This window comes from Coloeus monedula (assembly GCF_965178545.1).
Source record: "Coloeus monedula genome assembly, chromosome: 4".
Taxonomy (NCBI): domain Eukaryota; kingdom Metazoa; phylum Chordata; class Aves; order Passeriformes; family Corvidae; genus Coloeus; species Coloeus monedula.
The window spans coordinates 42,416,308-42,435,504 of NC_138784.1; the positions used below are offsets into that span (position 1 = coordinate 42,416,308).

Genomic DNA, 19,197 nt, shown 5'->3' on the forward strand with positions numbered 1-19,197 from the left:
ATTAGCAGATCAGTGCTCATGTAATATGAAGTGAAACCAAAGGACAGCTTTCCTTCTGCCAGGGCACAGTGCTGGATGTGGCTACCCTTTCCCCCCCCCTCATTTTGTCTCGTGGGGTAAGATACGAACACAAGGTGTAGGTGCAACCTAAATGCTTAAGGTTTTGTGCTCCTGCTAAAGGCCAGCAAGGGGACAGACATGTCTGCAGCCATTATAGGTGTAGCAGGTAGCAGAGGGACACAGGTAATACAGTTCATGGGCCAAAGGCAGCAAACTCTGTTTTATAGAAACTGGAAAAGGGCAGGTTTAGATTAGATACTTGGAAGAAATTGTTCACTATGAGGGTGGTGAGGCACTGGAGCAGGTTGCCCAGACAAGTTGTGGCTGCCCTATTCCTGGAAGTGTTCAAGGCCAGGTTGGATGGGGCCCTGAGCCACCTGGTCTAGTAGAAGGTGTCCCTTCCCATGGCAGGAGGGTTCGAACAAGATGGTCTTTAAGGTCCCTTCCAACCCAAATCATTCCATGATTCTGTAGTATGGGTGAATCCCCATGGGTGTTTTAAGACAACAAATTCAGTGAATACTTCCCAGTTTGAACTGTGCCTTTATGATTCAGCAAGGATACAGACATGCTGAATTTTATGATGAATATACTGTATTTAATCAAGGGAGACTTCAGTCACTTTTAAGATTTGACACATCAACTAAAATGCTTCCCATTCTCTTGGTAAATTCAAATTTTGGCATATCCCAGATTCTACATACATAGAGCCAGCAACTAAATAATCAAATACGGTCTCAAGTTTCCTCCAGTGAAGGATCATTTTTGAAGATCAAGTTAAAAAAAAAGAAACCAAGGAAAAACATAAAATTGCACATCCTACTAATCAATAAGACCTCTTTTCTTCATTAACGAGGTTTCAGGATAGAGTTTTCCTGCTGCTGGCCTTGGAAAGTCATTTACTGCACAGAATAGCATAATGCCAGCAATAGATTGTGGCAAAATTAAAATGTCAATACAGTAAATTGAAATGACAAGCAAGCATCTGCATTCTAGGCAATGCCATGTAAAGTATCTGGTTGGTCTTTTTAAAATAGATTAATGCAAGAGACTTACTAACCTTCAGTTAGTGGTCATATGTAGTATCTTAGTATTTCCTGATAAAGTTTGCAGTCTTAGCCCCTAAGCCAGAGTGAGATTAGAAATTGATTCAGTAGTCATCATTTTTAAAACAAATACAAAAAACCAAAAACCCAATCAGAAGAGTTTTTTCTGAGAAAAAATATTATTTCTGCACCTCAAGTTAACACCCTCTGATAAGAAGACAAGACCAGGTTATTTATTACTTTATTTTATTTTACTTTATTTTTAAATTTTATTTTATTTTCAGTTTATTTTCTTTCACTTCTGATTTGTGTTTTTTTTTGTTTTGTTTGTGCAATTCAGTTAGTTTTACCTCTTCTCTGGTCCTTTTGTTTTCTGATTTTCCATCATCCCTTCATGTGGGCAGTGAAGGTTCAAAGAAGCAACAGGCAACTTACCTGGGATTCGTGTGCCAACAGCCACAGCAGCCTCCTCACCTACCACCATTATAACACCTACCACCCTGACCATTGCAGGATGCCAGCCTTGAAATTCCAGAAAGCACCTCCTCAAAAAAGCCTTCGTAATGTTCCACCCTTCTTCTGCTGACATACTCTCTCCTCCTCTTCTTCCTCTTCCTCCCTCCCTTCTTTCGCTCATACTTTTCCCATTTCTGGCTCTAAAACGTTTTCAGTTTTATGGATGCTACACTTTTTCATAGCCATGCCAAGGTTATTTCTGACATTTTACACCTTTTTCTTTCTGTAATAAAGCAGCCTTTGTAGACAGGAAAAGGCTTGAAAATTCTGAATTAATCAGGTCTTCTTCTATGTATGAGTAGACCATTGGATTGGAGAAGTGTATATAAAGCATGATTTTTGAATGCAAAGCATTGCTTACAAATCTTTGTCAGAAATTACCTACTACAAAAAGGCATTTCTAAAATCAGTGTATCTAGATATATTGATGTGCATTAGTCCGGGGATGTGTGTTGAAAAATTTAATTTAACATGCTTTGCTTGAAGTAAGCTGTATACTATGGATGTACTTTTTGTACCTACATTATCTTTGTTAGCTTCCAGCAAGTGTTGTCATGAAATGCTGGCTGTACTTTTTCCTAGGGTCACCTCTGTGGTTTAATGTCTTTGTTACTGGAAATGCACAAACCAGTCCTGTGCATCATACACAGCCTCTACATACAATGTTTGATTCATTGATGAGTTACAGGCATGTGCCGCACTCTTCTGGGAAGACTGAGTGCTGTATGCCGAGTGTTTGATTTCTTACAGCAGCTCTGGTGTCTTCATCCTTCTCTCCTACCTCCATGAGTGCTTACAGCCTGAGTTCCCTGAACATGGGGACCTTACCTCGCAGCCTCTACTCCACCAGCCCACGTGGGACAATGATGAGGCGGAGGATGAAAAAGAAGGACTTCAAAAGCTCCTGTAGGTGGTAACAGCATTTGCTCAAAAATGTGCAATGAATTAATGGGTGGAGGAGGGGGAAGATACACAAAAAAGTTACACAGTACCTTAATTAATATGCATATATTCTAGGCAGAAGAGAGAATTTCTGTTAGATGTAGGGAAACATAAGGGTAAAAATATGTGTCCAATGCTAAAATGAGATGAGTAGATGCTACATATATGAGCATATATATCTCATATATATATATGAGATAGCATAACTATCTCATCTGAAATATATAAAGGAATGTTTTCTTCAGACAGTTCTGGAAGAGTTTGTTATACCATTACTGAAGTGATTTTCAAATAACTTTTTCAACTCTTCCAGTTTCCATTAGGGAATAGAATTCATAGCTGAATAGTCAGAAACAGATTGCTGGTAAGCTCAACCAGCTATCCCATTAGGGAAGGCAAAGCTTGTTTACATCTACACCACAACCTGTACAGACATTTTGGTGAGGAGGAGCAACAAGTTACAGCAAAGACTAAATAGCCTTGTTTGACCACTCTCTGGGATTCAAAGCATGGATTGCCTGTGAGTCAGTAATTTCCCAGTCCGGAGTAGATCTATTCAGGCTGTTCCACTTTGCATATTGCTAAGCATTCACTGGGCTGGAAAGAGTGTGGCCATGTCAGTGCATTTTTTCCCAGACTCCGTGTAAGTGCCACCTCTTACTGGCTTGTCCATCTTCATGTGACCCACAGCAGCTCAGTTCCTCCAGAGGAGGGAAGTGAGAACTGCTCTGTAAATCATTTGCTCTGGATAACAAGGTTCAGAAGTCCACTCTGGAAGAACTGAGCTGCTGCACATTACAGCACTGCTGCTGTGTTTTAAAGATTCCCCATGGTCATAGTAAAACCAGAGCAAACCAGCAGCTTCTAAGGGCAATCACTATGGAATTGTGAGAATACATTAGAGAGGAACTGAGGTTTTGCTTTCTTGCAGTTTTTGTTGCTTGCTTGTTCTTATTTCTTTTGTAAAGCACATATTTTTGCATAACATTTGCTTGTAAGTGCATTTTTTATTTTTAATCTGATCAGCCATTTTTCACAGCTCATCTATGGACATGTTAGCTTCTAATGCATTCTTTTGGGTCACGGGGAGAAACTGTCTGTCATGCTATGGTATCAGTAGAGGTCCAGGTCTTACATGTTCTTATCTGTACGTGAGAAACAGGAGTAGTGTTACACTAGTATTAATTGATTTGAATAGTAAAATCAATGCAAAAAATAGTTCATCAATTGTGCTACATTGTAGCTTGTTCAACAGAGGATGAAATCCTGAAAGCTAATCCTGTTATGGATCTTGGACACAGCTGTAACTTGCATTGTTAAATTTTTCAGATATTTTTCCTTCAAGGAATCCTTGTCCATGTTATCCTGCAAAGACTCAAAACAAGGCCAGTGACGTGGCATTTAAGTGGGACAGTCACATAAACACTGTAGCCCACCTAAAAGATTCTTCAAGTCAGAAGGCCCTGGGGATGACAAGCTGCTCTGAGTAAACAAATCTCTAGATAAGAGAAGTTAGGACGAGGCTCTGTTGTGCGGTAGTTCATTACACCTTCACATTGTGAGGTCTTGATAAAGAGCATTACGAAATATGTGGAACTGGCCCCACCACTTAGTGGTCAGTGCCTCCCTGCAACCAGTGACTACATCAACAACCCTGAACCAGAACTGCCTTTGGAGGAGTTGGCTGGCCAGACAGACTTGTTTGCTCTTTTTGTGAGTTTGCTTGTCAGCCTGTGCAGACTTCCTTTCTCTGTTAGTAGAGTTATACCCATGCTTGTGACAGCAGTGACAGCCAATTTAAGGGACCCACACTACTCTGAATGTGCTACGAGGGACCAGGATAGAGAATATCCAGTCCTGTACCTTTCCACTATTCATCAACAAGACTTGGAAAACCTTGCCCCTCTCTCTTTGTGGGAGGCTCATGAGAACCAGGTAGATTGACTGCTGTGCTTTTCATGGAAAAGGAGTAACACATTCTTAATTTTAGTGGAATTTTTTTTTTCTTTGATCCAGTTGGATAATTTGAGGGTTTTATTAAGGTAAATTTTAATAAATCTTTTAAAATGACACTTGGGAATAAGAATATGTAGGTTGCTTTAAAGCTTACATTGCCATTTATTTAAGAATACTTGCATAACATAATGTGATCGTGGCATAATTCATGAAGTGTGATGGCACAAGGGGTTACAAGATTTTTATGGCCATGATTTAAGAATCATTGCATTAGTTATACAGATCTTTCTAAACACATGGCTGTAAAAATTGAGGGCATGCCCTGCTGCCACGTGCTTTTTTTACACCACTTGTTTTCAGTTTTTATTCTTCCTCTGCTTGTTTGTTTGTTTACAAAGTTTGGGATTCATTGTGGAAACACTTAGATTATTATTTCATTAAGGCTAAATCCTGAAGTATTTTTTAATAGGTCCCTATTAGTAGTTGGAAGCGAGATATAATTTATACCAATTGACACTACTAGGGTTGCATATCTGGTAGAGATTGGAAAGGGTGTTAGACATGCATGGGTGCTCTTTTCTCAACAGCTAACAGGAGGAATTGTGAACATTTTTCAGTTTCTTATGGGTCAGAGTGGGAGACTGGAGGCATAATAATCCACATATGCACCTTGAAACACATCTTGCTGTGCTTCTCGTATAACTGCAGGCATAAAAGTAACGAGTACATAATTTTCAAATTCATTATTTACATAACTGCAGAGCATATAGCAAACCAGCTCCCAGGAATGTTGCTAAGAGTTAGATGAGAACTATACAAGTATGCCAGAATGTACCCATAGCAATAGCAACCAGTATTCACTGGAACTGCAAACACATCTATATCCCCTTTTAAAATCAACGGCACTGCTTCCTGGCCTGTAAAACTTCTAATCCATCAAGAAGCCAAAAAAATTTCAGTGTTTCTTGCTACAGTTACTCTTGAGTTGCAAACCCCAACATGCCCTAAGTCATGGGTTTGGGTACCTGTGACATTTTCTACAGTCTAGGAGATAGCTGTTGTTACATGATTAGGAAAGGATGTTTTCATATCTGGGTTTTTTGGGGTTTTTGTTCCTGTTTCTCTTTCATTTTCTTTGGGAGTGGAAACAGTTCCTAATTGTCACACTTAAGTGTTGACATCATCAAAATGTTTACCAGAGTGAGTTTTAAATCCCACAGATAGTTACTTAATTTCCCAATGTGAATTAAAACTTTAACTGTCCTAAAAGTAAAATAAATTTTATGAGACATTTAAGTTCCTGGTAGGACATTATAAAAAGAGTAAGAAAATTACAGAGTCAGCTAGACACCTGTGGCATGGAGGGAATAGAGACATAAGAGATGAGAAACAGAGATGAAGTTAACAAGTAATTGTTATATGACCTTTAGGAAAAGGAAAATGGAACTTTTCTGAGATTGGAAGCCCTAAATTTAGATGTTACTAGAAGGTGTGTTAGGTATTACATTAATTTATTTGGTTTAGTTATATTTTAGCCTTTGCAGCAGTGAGGGCTGGAGAAATCTATTTCTCACATGCACTAAGTGCTAAAGCCGATGGAAGTTTCTAAGAACAGATTTTTAGTATTTGCATTTGTGTATAAGCATGTCTTATTGAGTGCAGATAAAGAAAACAGTAAGAAGGAAGCTATTGAGTATCTGAAATAATGCACAATTCTTACAAAGGAAACTTAAAACAAGATATGAGGAAGAATTCACAGTAATTTTGAAAAGATGGTTTCAGAGTGGAAAGGAGCTTTGCTGGGAGAAAACAGAAAGTTGTGAGGTTTTGACAAGTAAAAATTTTGCAAAGAACTGTCATTGTCAACCCAAGCAGATTTGTACTAACTGATACAGACCGAAAGTCTAATGCTTGCAGCCCCAAAGTGTGGGGAAATACTTATATAACCTCCGACATCTTTGTACAGTTCTGCTAATAATATCTATAATGTCAAATTTTTTTTTCCCACATCTAAGAGAAAAAAAAATGCACAGGTAAACAATCCCTCAGATAAGCCATGAAATTTTATCTAATTCTTAGTGGCTGCTGCAGGCAGAAATGGGTTTTGAAGGAAATTAGAGATGGAGGGGTAATGACATAGGTTGATAACAGAAAACCATTCCAAATCCTTGGCACTGGAGGGATTATCATTACTGAACAGGAATTGAAAAACTCTGGCTTTTTGTGTATGACATAATGAAAGGCAATAGTTTGTCACTGGGGGAATTCAAACAGTGATGCAATATAAGTTTAGACAGAGATCAAGGAAGCAAAGGTTCAGTCTCCTCCTTTCATAGGTAATTGCACTGAATCTCAGTGTTGTTTTTGTCTTGATTTGTTCTGTACTGCAGCCTTTCAGAAAAAGTGTGAGTGAAGCAGGAAAACAGAAGTAGCTGCCTGAGTTTCTCACAGAAGGGTCCCCCAGTGGCTTTGAGAGACCCCACAGAACTTTTTTTTCTCACGATCTCTTGAGATATACTGGTTGCTAAAACAGAGTGGTTTGTTCAACTTCCTTACACTGCCCAGTTAGCCTAACAAATTGCTGACTTACAGTAAACATGCACAAGAAGAAGGCATCCTTACTTCATGCAAGCAAGCCTGGTCCATGTGCTTTGTTGCTAGCAATGCATTGCTGTGAGATGTTCAAAAGAGGAATCTGCCTGAATAACAGCTGGGCTTGTGCCTCCAATTCCTGTTAAAAGTTCTGCTCATCTATGCCTCAAACCTAATGCAAACAGAATTCAAGAATGTCCTGAGATTTTTGGAGTGGGGATATCAGACATGTTTATTTTATTCAGTACAAGAACTATCTCTTTGCATTTTAACATACAACCAGATGGTTTCTGTTATCTTATACGTCATAACTGTTTATACATAATTTATAAACTTTAGCCTAAGTTGACTTTAAAAGAGATGTTTCATTGACTAGAATTATTGTACAGATCAATTTTCTCAAAAATAATGGTATTTCTGCTGCATATGAATGTCTTTCCTCCTGGTCTGCTCTGTTTTATAGTGTCTTTAGCCTCTAGCACTGTTGGTTTGGCTGGGCAGGTCGTGCACACAGAAACCACAGAAGTAGTGCTGACAGCAGACCCCATAGTAGGGTTTGGGATACAGCTCCAGGGTAGCGTGTTCGCTACCGAGACCTTGTCTTCTCCACCTCTCATTTCCTACATTGAGGCTGACAGTCCGGCAGAAAGGTGAGGCACTTTAATTGACTTATAAATACGTCTGGGGAGTGTTCCTCGGGTACTTTGTGCTTGTTGCTTTCTTCCAGTTTGTGGCGAATTGCAAGGCCTTGCTCAGTGGAGTGGGGCAAGGAATATACTTTCTGTTTGCAGTGGTGTTTCATGCACTTGATCAGCTATGAAATGACAAGCACCAGGGTTCTTACCATACAGAGTCCTCCAGAAGGAGACTGGAAGCTATATTCATGCAAAGGGAAAAAAAAAAACCCAATCAGAAACATTTTTGAAGTCAAAATAGTGATAATTGAGCGTGCCGGGGGGAAAGTTATATCCAGCTCTGTTCAGTTTTGGTACAGAATCAAATCTTAGCGAATACCACAATTTCGACTTACTAATTATTTAAATTGCATTTTTATGCTTATATATGTATTTAATCATGTCATGAGTATGATAGTAGTTGCACAGACAAGTACCAGCTGCCATTTCACCTGCAACCCAGGGTCAGAGGCAAAGATGATGTCTGTAGGGGGGGGTGGAAGCAGGAAGACCCCTAGGTCCCACCACCTAGGGAGCATGACCCGTACTGGGAGTGCTTGATAGTGTTGTGGTGCAAAGGGGCAGCAACTTCTGTGCCTAGAAGAGTGTTGAGCTGCTATGCTACAACTACCCTTTAGGGTTAGGTTGAATGTGTTTAATCAGATGGCTTGTATCAGAAACTGTGTGGCCAGCAGGACCAGGGAAGAGATTGTGTCCCAGTGCTTGGCATCAGTGAGGCTGCACCTCAAGTCCTGTGTTCAGTTCTGGGCCCCTCATTATATGAAAGACATTAGAGGCTGGAGTGTGTCCAGAGAAAGGCAATGGAGCTGGTGAAGGGTCTGGAGCACAAGTCTAACAAGGAGCACCTGAGGAAGCCAGGGGTGTGTAATCTGGAGAAAAGGAGGCTCAGGGAGAACCTTACAGCTCCTCACAGCTGTCTGAAAGGAGGATGTAGCCAGGGGATTGGTCTCCCAGATAAAACGCAACGGGACAAGAGGAAATGGCCTCAGTTTTCCTGGGGAGGTTTAGATTGGATATTAGGAAACATTTCTTCACTGAAAAAGGTTGTCAAGCACTGGAACAGATTGCCTAGGGAAGTAGTTCAGACATAATCCCTGGAGGTATTTAAAAGACATGTAAATATGGCAATTCCACACAGAAAAGGTGGACTTGGCAGTGCTGGGTTTATTGGTAGGGCTCAGTGATCTTAAAGGATTTTCCCAACCTAGATGATTCTGTGATTCTACGATATTGCTGGTTCTGGTAACATGCACATCTGATGATTGTTTTGTATCATTTTGTACCAAGGTGTGGAGTGCTGCAAATAGGAGACAGAATAGTGTCAATAAATGGTATCCCAACAGAAGACAGCACATTTGATGAGGCCAATCAACTGCTCAGAGACTCCTCTATCACCAACAAGGTCACTTTGGAAATAGAATTTGATGTTGCAGGTATGAATGTCCTGTTATTCTGTCTTGCAAGAAAAATGAAGGAATAAATCCCAAGTACATTGCAAGTGTGAGGCATCTGAGGTAGAGGCTTTCTTCTCACATCTGCACCATTCCGTTTTCAAGTGACTTATTTGAAACGTGTTTTTTTACAGCTTTCTCATTTCACACAGCCCTGCAGTGTACTTCAGAAAGCAAATAGAAATGAAAGGTCCTGTAGTAAGATCTGGTGACTGTCTCTCCTCTGAGTTATTTCCGACATTTTTCTGCCCTGAGATGGAAATGTTCTGCTAAGCAGAGATAAATCTTCTACAGGCCAAATAATGAAATGCTTTGCAAGACAGAAAAGTATTAAAAAGGGTGGATAAGCAAAAAACTCTCAGGTGTTTCACTTACAGTATTTCTAAATAAAATAATAGAAACTGAATTAATAAAGGCCAGAAGAATCATTGTTAATTTTGCTGATGAGTATTATTACTAATGGCATTCCTTTATTCTGCAATGTGTTTAAGCATACAGGATATACCCATGAAGTCACAAACTGCGTATATCAAACAAGTACACATTACATGTGTGCACTTCCCCACTGGATTCCTTTTTTTCCCACTAGATGTTAAAACCGTGGCAGTTACCTTAGTGGACAGTTAAAAATAAGTGTTAGTCCTGCAGCAACACAGGTTGGAAATCTTTACGACTCAATCTCCTGTCCTTCTAATTAAAAGCTGTCTGCCAGCAGTAAAATTTTCACATGTGCTCACAGAACTTGCATACGAGCTAAAAACCTGCAGTGTCAGCTGCCTGCTGGCCCATGCAATCTCCACAAATTCAGTTAAACCTTCAGAAAAACTGAGTTACTGTGAAATTACCAGTAGAGTTATAAATCGTACTTCGTGGGTCCTACCTCCTTCGTTTAGCATCCATGTTTCATCAGTGCCTTGTGACTCTGATGTGATTTCATCAGCTTACATATGTAGTTCCATGCTCATGGAATTGCTGTGCCTTAAAAATTATCTAACATTTAAAATATTTTTTTATAGAATCAGTTATACCAAGCAGTGGAACATTTCATGTGAAACTACCAAAGAAGCATAATGTGGAACTTGGCATCACCATAAGTTGTAAGTAAAAGTGCTTTTTTTTCAGACCACGTTTATGGGATAATCTGCAGAAAGTAATCTTGTAGCTACAGAGTCATGTTTCTTTTGGTATAAACTTCTTTTTCCTTTTTCCAGCTTCTTTTACTGCTTTTTCTCTTTTGAAACACCATTCTGTAACATATTTATACTCCCCTTCAAGTAGTTAACAAAGCCAGAAGTTTGCCAAATCTAATGTTTGACTTACTCCTTCATGCACAGTACATATTTAACTCCTATTAAAATTATTTATTTAAAAAAAAAAAAGTCAGCAGAATTAGGTCCGTGCAAAAGTATTTCCATAGCTTAAAGGAGAGCCTGTCATGGTCTCTCACAGGCTCTTGAACAGAACCCCACTGAACACAGGGGTCTCACGGCCACGAGGATCCACATATGTAGGGTTATTTTCTGCTTCAGAACCCAGGGACTGAAGATACATAATCAGTCTCTAGAACTAGTGGGCAGTCCTGAATGTGTGGGTCACAGCAAAATCTCCTTTCATTAGGGATTCCAGGGATCGCTAAAGAACATCACAAGGGTCTGCATCAGTCTGTTTCTCAATAAGTATTTGTTGCTGTGGTTTGAAATTAAAATGTTTCTATATTTATTTTGTGAGGAGACAGTAAAACAATGTGTTAGAACTGGATTTTGACCAGGTAAACTCCAGCATACTGAGCTCAGCCCTTGACAGAAGGAAAAACAATCCATATCAAAGTTAATGGGCTTGACACTGCAGAATCTGGTGTCATGGCAATTAACATTCGTTTATGGCTGTGGCCTTTCTTAGGCTATTAGTCTTTCTTTGGAGTTATTCATGTGCCTTGGGGGAAGATTGTGCTTTGACCTGTATTCTCGAAGCTTTTACCAGCACAATGGAATATGGTTAATCAAAAGTACAGCAGGGAACTCAGTGCTAAGGATTACACCTGAGGAGCAAATGAGGGACACTGCAGGCCTGTTTGCTTGTGTTGCAAATGAATGAGTAACTGTTAGACTCTGTGAGATGTGATGTGATGCTTGAAGCAAAATCATAGGTCTACATGTATTTGTGCAAATGAAAATACTGAGAAATGAGAAAACCTGGAGTGAGGCTGTTCTGTTTAAATGTTATTCTTAGGACTGGTAATGATTTACAAGGTTATCGAAAAAATAGGGTCTTCCTAGTAATTTGATTTGTGTTGTTTTTTGGAATGCAGACATCCACTTTTTTTCATCTATAGGAATAAACTTTTAATGGAAAGCTAATGGTCTTGGAATTCAGTATTTAGCACTCCTCTTCCAAATTTTGCATGCCTTACTGATTTGGAATTTAATTCCAAAAATCAGTGCTTTATAAAATGAGTGCTTTATATAATCTGAGTAACATGTGGTTAGTCTTAGCTCTGCTCTTCTGAATGAGTATCTTAAATATTTAAATGAAATTATCTGTTATATATAATAATCATTAACAGTATTTAATACATATGAAATTTATGTAGGATTAATTATTTACATGGTTTTAAAGGGTTTATATTAATAACTGAAAGTTTGTAAATTTGCTTGGTAAAAGTCTTGAATTGCTGCATTTTGTGCTTGCTTTTCAGTGTTTTGTTCTGTTTTACCTAATTAACTCCTAAATAAGGCAGTATGATTTGAAGACTATAAGCATTTTATATTCATTTTGTCAAATTTCTGTCAAGGCCCTTTAGCACATTAGCGTGCCATTTATTACTGATATTTTCAGAAGGCTCTATGATTTCTTTTAAGAAACAAATACTAAGGTAAATTTGGCAGAGTTGGTATGTCTTGATCCGGGAGGGGGGTGGAGGTGATCAGGTTTGTTCGCTTGTGGAGCTTGATCTCGTAAAAATGCTAGAGATCTGTTTCATCCTCTTCCTTCTCAAGTTAGTGGAGTTAATGGTGAATGAGAAAGTCCTATTAAAACATTACAGAGAAACACCTTTCTTACTTTCCATATCCCCCATTTAGTTTGGGATTTGTATGATAAAGTCAGGAAATTACCTAACCTGACAGACAAGACAGACATTTTTTGTCAGACGGGAGATGTAACCTCACCTGGCACATGAATATATGTCTGTTTTTAAGTCCAGCAGTTCTAGGTCAGCTAGAGTCAGGCATCCTAGAAGAGGAATTTATTTATCTTTCTTTGAATTGTTTTCCTTGGTAATGAACACCAAGTGGGCTTGCATGGGGTTACAACCAGGAGCTTTATTGAAGGCAAGTCTGAGGTGACACACAGCACTAAAGACAACTAAGCTAATTCATGGTCTTTGAAAAACAAGAATTGTAATAGGAGAAGGGACTTTCCTTAGTTTCAGATTTATTAATGCAAGAGAAAAGTAACAGAAAAAAATTTAAAATCCCCTTAGATAGCAAAACCCCTTAAAAGCAGGACAGAAGAAAGTTTCGTGAGCATCATTGTTAATGTTAATCCAGGGCTCTGAGTTTTGGATAGGTCATGTCAGTTACCTCCCAGTATACTGCTCTTGCCCATTGCTGCATTCATACACACACTGGAGTCATATCATTCTTCCCTTGCCTCTGCAATATCTGCCTAATTTTCCCAATGACAGAGACGTACACTCAACAAAGACCTTATTTCATATTTTGCAAATACACATGACTATATATTTAATGCTTCAGATATTACTAGTTTCACACCCACTTACATGATTAGAGCAAATAGAAGGTCTCAGTTCTTAAAATTACATCATCCAAATAAAGCACAGGAGTGTTCCTGTGCATGTGATTATGCTTTTATAACAGAATCATTCCCTAGAAGAGGGATGACTCTCAAGTCAGGCTAGTAGTGCTCAAAGCTGTTTCAATTTATTTGCCAGTGACATCGACTTTAGACCGTGTAATGAATATAGATTTTTTGGTTTTTTAAGACAAAAACCTTTTTCAAAGGTTTTTGAGGCAACTGGCTACTTTATCATAGACTAATTATTTTTTTTCTTATACTCATCAAATGATGTCCAATAAAATGACTTACTAGTGGATTCTGGTAATTGTAGTTAACAGCTTTTTTTTTTCCTTTCCTTTTCTTTTTTTCTTTCTTATGTAAGATTCTGATATCCTTACTGGTAATGAACTGCAGCACCTTGCTTCCTAAATAATCCCTCTGAAGCTAATGGGACTACTCAAGGAATAAGAAGCTGTAAAGCTGGTAAGAATATCAGAATCTCACCCAAACTATCAGTTTCTCTGAGTCACTTTGACTAGCAGCTATACTGTAGTCTGCTTTATTGTTTTTGTATTTCATCAGAAACAAGCTTTGTAAATATCTACAGATATTTATCATTGGCTATGAGAATTTATTTTCTAAAGCATGCTTCTGTATATTTTGGGATTTCACCTGGAAAGCTCTACAAGTAATTCTTTTCAAGACAGAAAAATATCAACAGATTTCTCAGCTGCTCCACATGAACAAATACTTAAGGAACAAAGGAGCTGCATCAGTGTAATTTTAAAAAGCTCTTCCATGTATTTAATAATCATACTATTCTTAAAATATCTAGTAGCTGTAAACCAACATTGTGGATAAATGGACTGACTTTGTGTAAAAAGTGTTTTTCCATCACATGAGCATTTTCCTTTGCTTGTTCAGTTTGTTCAGAGCTTGATCAAATGCCGGAGTTTGAAGCCAGGCTGAGAGTAGTGAGTTTTGTCTGGGTGGTAGGGGAAATGTCCACCTCAAAATCTGTTGAAGTCAGTGTGTGGGAGGTTTTTGTTTGAGTTAGCAGTGAAATAAGAAAGGAGCATTGTTTGAGGAGTTTTTTAAACGTAATTGAACAGATAATACATAAAACTGACAAAACTTAATTGAACTTGCTTTCAAGTGTCCAGGGAAGTGTAGTAGAAGCAGAGTAGAGACCTGGGATGGAGACCTAGGATCACAGAGTAATTTAAAGAGAGAGAACAAACGCTTAAGAGCGGCTGTTTAGCTGCAACCCTGAATTTAGTACCTGTACAACTTTGTGCAGTCTTCAATCCACTTGTAGTTATTTGTACAGACTCTAAGGTCTCTACAAAAGCTGAACATTAGATAGACTAGAACAGCTGGAACAGGGAGGAGAAAAGTTGAGATCTTCATTGGACAAGCAGAATGGGACAAGGAGAGAAAACGAGTGGAAAGCTGTAACAGGGAGACAGCAGATGAGGGGAGAGACTGAGCTGTGGTCAGGATTAGGGGCAGCTGGGACTTGAGCAAGAAGGCTGGACATGGGTGAGTGGTAAGGTGCTTTGTTTTTAACTGCCTCTTAAAACCAGAAATAATTCTGAAATGGAGACTTGAAGCTGTAGAGTGTCACTTCAAGCTTGCATTAATTGATGAGGATATATTAACTGGTCAAATACTGCTTTCCCACTGGAAGTCTTGTTTCTCTGCTCTCTGGGGAGAGATGAAACAGTGGTGTGTAACAAAGGGGATGGAGGCTGCATAATGAATGAAATGGAGGATTGCAGAAAGACAAAGGAGGCGTTCTCATGGTCAAGGTGGTTTAATGCTACCCTGGGGAAATTAGAGTGGTTTTTCTTTTCTCTGCAAAAGAGTTATGCTGAGACAAGTCCTTATGGGAGTGGGGGGTGGAGATCTTCCACAGGTGGCTGCTTGATTTTATGCAGAAACATTGAGATCGTGGAGTTGCACTCACAGAAATGCTGCTCATCTGCAGCTGTTGCTGAAAATGCCAGTAGTTGTGTTTCAGACAGAGAAGCTGTTATATTCTACAAACTATTGTGAGATATAAAGACATGGATATCTCAAATTGCTCACTGAAAACTGTCATACTTTGAACTAAATGTTCCTATGTTTCCTTTCCTTATCTGTAAAATCAGGATAATAGTATTCAAGCTTCTTGCCGGAGACAGCATCTGTCCACCAGTATTTCGGATGCCATTTTAGGCTATGGTGATGTGCAAAAAGGTACAAAAGTTCAGGAGGAAACAAATTATTTTATCTCTGCAACACAACTTGAATAATTTGTAGGAAGTATGTCATGAGCATTGAACAATAACAAAATGAAGTGTGGTGTATCTGCTTCTCAGCGTGGGGAGATTCATTTCACACAGAGCTGTGTTTGTTGCCTACAAAAAAGCTTTCATTCTCCAGAGCAAATAATAGCCTGGGAGAACTCACAAAATACTGGTGGTTCACACTTTAGTCAGCTTGAAACTGTGATAACTTTGTGTGCATGTCAATACTCTTTGCATCCTCATGTACTTTGTGGCTTTGCATTTTGAGCTGTGCTCTTTCCCTCAGTTTGCTCTTCCTCTCTTCTTTTTGCAATAATAATGGACTGTTTTCCTAAGTTCTGGTAATTTTTATAAGGCGGTTTAATAAAAAGTATTTTAAGATTCAGACCCTAGTCTGCAGACAATGTACAGTGGGTAACATATAACCTCAGAGTAAGGCAACCAAGAGGGTAAAAACATGGAATTAAAAAAAAAATAATCACCAAAGTGATACTCTAAAATTTTAACAAGATACTAATTGGTGAAACAAATTCAGAGGATTCAGGTAATTTATAGAATTGTCATATATTTGACCCACGACATGAAAGAATGAGAAACAAACTACGAAAACTACGTATCTTGCAAAAAGTTAATGACTGTTCTCTAAATTGCAACATAATCATTTCCCGAAAACATGCTGTTTTAGACAAATTTCTAAAAATTCTCGAAAGTCCTTGTATGTCTGTCTTCTGGACTTTCAAGACATTGCATTTGAAATATGGCTATTTAGCAATTCTTGAATAGTTCCTTTGGACATTCAAAGGCTGTCTCAGCCAGGGCAACTAAGGTTAACAAGACCTGTTAGCGTATTGTGTTGGAAATGTCATTATTAATTTACCATGTGGTTGCTGTAGGTGAAGATCTGTCATTTTGCGTCAAAGAAAAGATTCATGAGCTGCAAAAATAACTGACATCAGGATTTTGTAGGTGATCCTCCAGTATGGGCAGTTTTTTGGGTGATTGTCAGTTCAGGTGTGGGAGCCGAATGGAAAAGTACCTTCTATGAAAGAATGCTGAGGGCTCAGTACACAGAGCAGAAATTATGTGGGACAGCTGAAGAACCCTAAATGTGCCAAACTGATCAGTGCTTTCAGGAGAGCTGAGAGCCTTATACCACACGGCAATGTTTTAATATCAGCACACTCTTTGTTAACAGTCCCAAAAGTCCGTCTGTGTTCACCACATGGAGCACGTCCTGGATGGAGCAGCTGTAGGTGATATTCTTCCCAAAGGTAGACAGCATGTGCCACACAATTGTCTAAAAATGTGTCTTCATCACCCTCAAGTTCTAAGCCCACTGCTTGCCATATCAGATCTTCAGTGCAGTCTTCTGTCAGCAAATGGGTGAACCCTCCAAAACAATGCATTCAGTGAAGCCACTTCAAGAAACAGACCTCTGGAAGTAGTCAGTGATTATTGTTGTCTTCCTCCAGGGTATTTAACTGCTTCTAGGCAACTAAAGGTAAAGAAAAATTGCTGAGCGAATTTCCTGGCAAAGGGAAACTTGTCAAATACTTTCGCTCAAGTTGGTAAAGAATTGCAATGCCTGGTGTTGAAGAGCAGAGCAAAATTTTATCCATGAGGGACAGATAGAAAAATTGACCATTAATGTCAGATACTTCCAAAAAGAGATAAGTGTGCAAGGAGAGGACTGGTGGGAGTTTTACTAAAATGGCTGGAATTGCAGTGCTTCTAGTCAGTATCCCCAGTACAAAGTTGGGAAAAGTCCACAGTGCTTAAGGCTCAGCAGCAGTACAGGGGGGGCAAGGTTACTGATCAAGAGAGGCACAGGTTGCTTAAGAGGAAGCAGTGAGTTGCAGTGAAGCAAACAGCAGTGTGTTGTAAGCTGCACCTGTGCAAACGTGGTAGCTGTGTATCAGCCCAGTGGGGGGTGTGGCCACTGTCCACAGCATCTCATTTATTGGGAGTCGATTCCTCCTTCTCACCCAGGAAGCATTACTGTCATGCCTCTACCTTAAGCACTGGACAGGACAGAAGTGGATGGAAAGAACATGGACTAGCCCACCCTAGATATTTTGCCAGAGCAGCTCTCAGTGAGGGATATAGTAAAACAGGATTTATTCTGGCAAAAGATCACCATTAGTAGTTGCACTGAAAGATTCTAATGACAGAAAGTCTTCCTTAGGTGTTATAGCTACACAGCATTTTATGATAGATCACTGGAGCTGTACTGTGATATCCTCAGATGGCTCAGTCCTGGTCTAACCCAGAATTCAGACATATCAGGCTAAATTCACTTTGTACCAGTCACCGGAATTCCAAAATTTTCTAATTTTTGAGCAGTATCAGTCTCACTAATGCTGCTGGTGTTTGTTTGTACCTAAAGTTCAGATAATTTAGGCGTAGGGGAGGAATATGATCCAAGTAAGTAATGTGTTTGAAGTATTGATTTATGGTCAAAATTAGTCCATTTGCATATCTAGAAACAAAAGAAAAGCCTGTATATGTTCTTTATTACAGCTCCATCAAGTAGAAAACCGGGGGACCCTCTGGTTATTTCTGATATCAAGAAAGGAAGTGTTGCTCACAGGTAAGATATTAGAGCTCCCAGTAAAAAACTGTTTATATATGTAACCAGCCACATTCAAGTTAAACAGAGAGAGCTTGTAAGACACTGTGTGCTTTTTTTTTTGTAATAAAAGCTTTTGTAAAAAGTATAGAAAATAGAAGGCATATTAAGAAATAATTGTCTTAAAAATCCATCTTGTTTCTATAATCATGTTTATACCTTTTAAGATACCTTTCTTTCAAGGTTAGGGTTTCATGTAAGCTTGTTTGCTTGTTCACAGAACGGGGACACTCGAACTGGGTGATAAGTTGCTGGCAATAGATAATATTCGACTTGACAATTGCTCAATGGAGGATGCTGTCCAGATCCTTCAGCACTGTGAGGACCTTGTAAAGTTAAAGATCCGCAAGGATGAAGATAATTCCGGTATTAGCAATGACTATTGCAGATTCATGTGTATTTTCAGGATTTCTAGAACATAGGGGATTTCTTTTACATTTAAATTTTAGTGAAATGTTTTTTCTAAACACGTCTGGTTTATGCTAATGATAATCAGAAAATGTCACCTAAACAGAATTTTAATGGTATATAAAGCTTTGAATTTTCTTGCTGGCTATATTGCTTGCAGGAGCTGCAATGCAAAATTAGTTCTTCAGTTCTCTGAAAAGACAGTCTGCCCTCAGGTGCAGCCATATAAAGTTGATCTGTTTCTTATCAGAGTATTGGGATTTTCTCTGCTTTTAAGATTGGAATCATGGTTAGCAAAGCACGGATCCCTAGGCCTCAGTTCTCCAGCAAAATGGTGTAGTGCATGCTTTGTCCATAAACTTTAAAATTTGACTTGAGTACAACTGTTCACATGCTTAAACATGCTGTGCTGGATGTCTGGTGGAGGAGCCATGTCTGATCAGCCCAGTGGAATAATGAACCTGCTATAATTTTGTACACCTACACCCATTAATCGTTTTGTGTCTTCCCCATTATGGATTCTGTAAGAGCAGAATTTCTACCTGGAGATAATAAAGTGAGTTCTGTTATGCATTGTAGTGGCAAAGGAAGGAAGACAGTTATTACTGCTGGTGTTTATATTACAGCGTTACACAAAAGCACAAACTGAAGATGTACTTCTTTTCAGCTCTATACAGTCTCACAGCAAAAAGGCACAGCCTGCCACACTTTATTATTTGAAATTAAGTGCAACTGTTGAAGTGGTGTTTAGAATTGCGCTAGAAGGCTCTTTTCCTTTTTCCTCCTCCCTCCTAATTGCTTTTGAAAGCAAAC

The 19,197-nt window shown here is 39.0% G+C and overlaps 1 protein-coding gene across 1 annotated transcript in view; it reads left to right on the forward strand.

Annotated features, from left to right (window-relative positions):
- Positions 1–19,197, forward strand: part of GRIP1 (glutamate receptor interacting protein 1) — a gene marked incomplete at both ends in the record, with an annotated part of 221,262 nt that overhangs the window by 177,845 nt on the left and 24,220 nt on the right. Inside the window, 7 exons of the mRNA XM_082280305.1 lie at positions 1,511–1,666; positions 2,373–2,528; positions 7,576–7,762; positions 9,095–9,240; positions 10,275–10,355; positions 17,868–17,937; positions 18,197–18,342. Coding sequence (XP_082136431.1) covers positions 1,511–1,666; positions 2,373–2,528; positions 7,576–7,762; positions 9,095–9,240; positions 10,275–10,355; positions 17,868–17,937; positions 18,197–18,342 — 942 coding nt within the window. The remainder of the gene's footprint in view (positions 1–1,510; positions 1,667–2,372; positions 2,529–7,575; positions 7,763–9,094; positions 9,241–10,274; positions 10,356–17,867; positions 17,938–18,196; positions 18,343–19,197) is intronic.